Source organism: Pygoscelis adeliae, unplaced genomic scaffold, assembly GCF_000699105.1.
Source record: "Pygoscelis adeliae isolate BGI_AS28 unplaced genomic scaffold, ASM69910v1 Scaffold584, whole genome shotgun sequence".
Lineage (NCBI taxonomy): Eukaryota > Metazoa > Chordata > Aves > Sphenisciformes > Spheniscidae > Pygoscelis > Pygoscelis adeliae.
Genome location: NW_008824602.1, coordinates 102,918 through 106,914, shown reverse-complemented (window position 1 = coordinate 106,914; position 3,997 = coordinate 102,918). Strand labels below are relative to the sequence as shown.

General features: G+C 50.7%; 1 protein-coding gene across 1 annotated transcript in view; it reads right to left on the bottom strand.

Annotated features, from left to right (window-relative positions):
* Positions 1-3,796, bottom strand: part of DPP7 (dipeptidyl-peptidase 7) — a 30,565-nt gene extending 26,769 nt beyond the window's left edge. Inside the window, exon 1 of the mRNA XM_009322343.1 lies at positions 3,703-3,796. Coding sequence (XP_009320618.1) covers positions 3,703-3,796 — 94 coding nt within the window. The remainder of the gene's footprint in view (positions 1-3,702) is intronic.
* Between the last annotated feature and the right edge of the window lie 201 nt (positions 3,797-3,997).

Here is a 3,997-nt window from a genome sequence, read left to right as displayed (position 1 = left end):
GGGGCTGCTGCGGGAGGGGCCCGAGGCAGGCGCGGCCGGGCCGGGCGTCACCTCTTGGGCCCCGTGGAGGGTACAGGGGGTCGGGGCGGGACCCTCCGTGCAGGCACAGGGATGCTGAGGCAGGGCAGGGTGGTGAGGGGCCGGGGGTGATGCCAGGTGATGGGGTGGCTGGCGGGGGTCTGTGCGCCCGCTCTGAGGAGTCAGGCGGTGCCTCACAGCTCCCCATCGTGCTGCCCATGCTCACTGGCCTTCACAGCTCTGGTCTCGGTGCCGGGAGCCCAGCTAATGGCACGGGAATGAGGAGCGTGGACGGCAGTGAGGCTTGGTGCTGGTGCGAGGCCGCTGCACTGTCCCCGCAGGTCTGGGGGGAGCTGCTGGGCGGGGGACAGGGTGTCTCCACCCTGGCATCACCGCTGGCTTCTGCCCTTCAAACCTCTGCAGCATTTGCCTCCTGGTGCTGAATCGGTGCTGCCCTTTGCAAGGACAAGTGGTGGCACCTCAGGTCCCCTCCATGACGTGTTTGCATGAGAAGGAAGAGCTGGGGAGGAGTGAAAGCCCAGCCCAGGCAGCGCACAGGGGCCGTGGCAGCTTGGCTCAGTACCCAGTGGAGGTGAGGGAAGTGGGAATGTAGTACAGGAGATCAGGATGAGGATCCACAGTAGGGTTTGTTGGCTCGTGTCCACCTCTGGTGGGTGAGGGAGCAGCAAAGGAGAGGAGGTCTGGAGGATGCCCCTTACTCTCGGTAGGAGGATGTAAGTGTGTGACGAGCGGAGCGTGTCCCTGTGGTGGTGACACACTGGTGGCCTTGTGATTGGGCATACTGGGGAAAGAGGGAGATTACGCTGCTCTGAGAGCAAGTCAGGAGTAACATGAAATCATTAAAGTGTGATTTCTCTAGGTTTTTGGTTCCAGAGGGAGGCCTCAGCAGATACCCCAAAGGACATGCGTCCCTGGAGGAAAAGGGGAATGGAGAAAGTCACATTGCAAACTGGGCAGGGCTGGACCTGCTAGTGTGGCTGTAAGTGAACACAGCAGTACCTATGATCTAGCTTGATCTTGTTACGCCAAGCACTGTATAAACATGCAACAAAAGGCCTGGTTTTATCCCAAAGGGTTGGTACATTGTCAGCTTATTCAAAATGTTGCAGACACTTTACAAGATGTCTGCGAACGTCATAGAAGTTTATATTTTACAAAGGAAGGGTTTTAGCTTACTGAAGACCAAAGGAGCTGTTACAGAAAGAAGATTTAAAGGATGTGGTTATGGGTGGGAAGCTGCAGAAGCAGAATTTTCACGTCTACTATTACCATCTGCAACCACATAGTGGCAACCACAGCATGCGCCATCGGTCTGGTTCAGGCGGTCACAAGATAACAAAACCAGGTGGAAGGCGGATCTAGCCTGTCTCGGCATGATGAAAGAACAGCACCAGGCTCCAAGGATGAGTGAGTGGCTCTGGCCAGGGCTTCTCTAGGGCCGATTTTGTACCTGAGGAGGTACAGAGATCCCGCCTACTTCTTGTCTGAAACTTGCATAAGATTTATCCCTGATAGACTGGTCACTTGACTGAAAAAATGTTTTTTATTGTGTTAGGACTTTATTGCATTAGAACAGTATTATGCTTGCTTTATAAATTTAATAGAATGAAAATACTATGCTCAGAGGAGTTCTGAGCAGTATTTCAAGTACATTATTTTTTAATTTCCTGCATTTCCAGGTTTGTGCTTTCAGTAAAGTGTCATTATAATTAAGACTTTGAAATCCCTGATTTTTTGGGGGCTGTTGTTTTTAAAACTGTTTCATCTTGATGCTGCTGAGCAGGTTTATTTCTGCAAAGGATGAGGCTCAGGCAACTTTCTTCCCACCTCCCCAGAGAGAAGGCGCTGTAGGAGGCTCTTCTATTTCATAAACCACTGGATAGTCTTCAGACTTGTGTTAGTTTAAAATGTGAACCGATACAAAGAAAACTAAACACATTAGTAGGAAATTGTTTGCTTTTGCAGTGGAGAGGAAAGGCTGGAACTGGTCCTTGGAGCGGGTCCTATGTGGGCTCAGGGTGAAGGTTGTGCTGCACGCAGCAGGATTAAGATCTTATTTTTAGACTACTGCTTATCTAAATTCTGTCCCAAAGAGCTTTGCAGAGTTAGGCTACAAGTAATGGCTGTGAGGTGTGTAATCCGGGGCTTTAAGGGAAGAAGGAAGGATTTGTACTCGTTGCCAAGTTTTATGAAGAGGTTAGGGAAATCCATGAAGTGACATGGGCAAAGGTATTCGTCCTGGGGTCAGGAAAAGGTTTTTCACCAAAGCCTTTTGTGTAAACCAATCCTAATAAAGTAATGCCTTTAAAAAGGCTCTTAATATCTTCAGAAATGAAAATACTTGCTGGTGGATGGGACAAAGAGCCAAAGGCTTTCCAAGATCTGAAAAGAGAAAGAAATCATCTGGTTTTGTCCCTCCCCTGTCAATAATATTAAACTCATCCAAAGATACTAAACTGAGAAGGCAAGTCCCTCTCTGGTGGTACTTTCAGACTGTCAGCCCTGGGCAGCTCCAGCTGGACAAGCTCCTTCCAATCTCCCTTGGTCAGATCCTTGGTCTCGGTGGGATAAAAGAGCAGGGAGTGCTTGGAGTGACCTCTGGCCCCAAACAGTGCACTCCTGTATTTCTAGACAGCTGCATTTGTATTTTGTCTATTCATTTAAAATTATGTACGTCCTTCTTCTGTCTGCCCCAGGTTAACTGTTTCTAAGTTCCTGTTCTGTGAAAGTGGAGAGATCGGACACTTGTCCTGTCTGAATTGAGCAGCATGTCTTGTTCTAATAACCTGTGGCACTGCACTGCCTTTCCGTGGATCACTTTCTGTTGTCTCTGTCAGCTAAAGAATGGCTGGTGTAAAGGTCCCTTGGTCCTAGCTGGCAGGATGGAAATGGGACGTTCAAACGTATTGAAAATAGGAAGAGGAGTTAAGCATATAGTCAATTATAAACAGCCTTGCATGTAGTAATTGTGTTACTTCAGTTTCCCTCTTTGGAGCAAGTAGGATCTATGTATCCTCATTTTCAAAAATTTCCAGAGTGCCTTTGAGATCAGGCAATACCTATTACATGCTCAAAGGCATCCCCAGCAGGCCTGCATCGCTGCTCAGCTCGGGGGCGGCTCTGTGGGGCAGCAATGGAGGTGCGGGGGCAGCGGTGGGGTTTGGCTCCGTGGGTGGAAACTCAGCTCCCTGGTGAGCCACGGCTGAGGCTGAGGGCTGTCAGTGTTCACCCATGTAACTCCTGAGCTGTGGCCAAATGAGAGTGCAGCCTCCCTGGCTCCTCTGCCTGCTGTGGTGATTCCTGGCAGAGCTGCCTGGCTCCCCTTCCCTGTGCTCCTCTGGCTGCTTGCTGTGACAGCAGGGAACAGCATCAAGACTTAGAGCAGTCTTGCTGAGAGTGGGGATATGGTGTATTTGGACACTGCGTCCTCTCCCTTGCTTTCAGCTGACAGCCTGGGAGCATCCTCTGGGACAAAAAAAATGCAGCTGTATTTTGGAAGTGGTCCCTACACTTCAGTGTGTGGAGCAAGTGGAGAAAAATACAGGAGAAGGTGATCAAGGATTCAAAAAGGGGAGCATTGGACATTGGCCTGCGTACTACAGAGGCCAAAAAGGCAGCAGAGGTGGGAAGCTGGCCCTGTAACTGCAGCAAGGCCAAGGTTACCTGGCCGCTCGATCTTGTGTATGCCCAGGTCGGAGCTAGGAGAACGGGGCAACCCCTCCCCGATCAGGTGCTCGTCATGGTCCCTCGCAGGCATGGGTTTGTGCTGTTGGGTAAAGAGCAGGACCAGGGAACTGAGCCAGCTGAAAAATAGTTTCCCTTTCCTCCTGTTGAATTAATTTTCTGAGGGATTCGTCTTCAGGTCTGGCTCACAAGACAGTCGGTGCAGAGGCTGGTGCCAGCACAGGGTGGAGGGCAGGGGCAGCTGAAGCAGGGGGAAGGTGCAGCCATGCCTTTG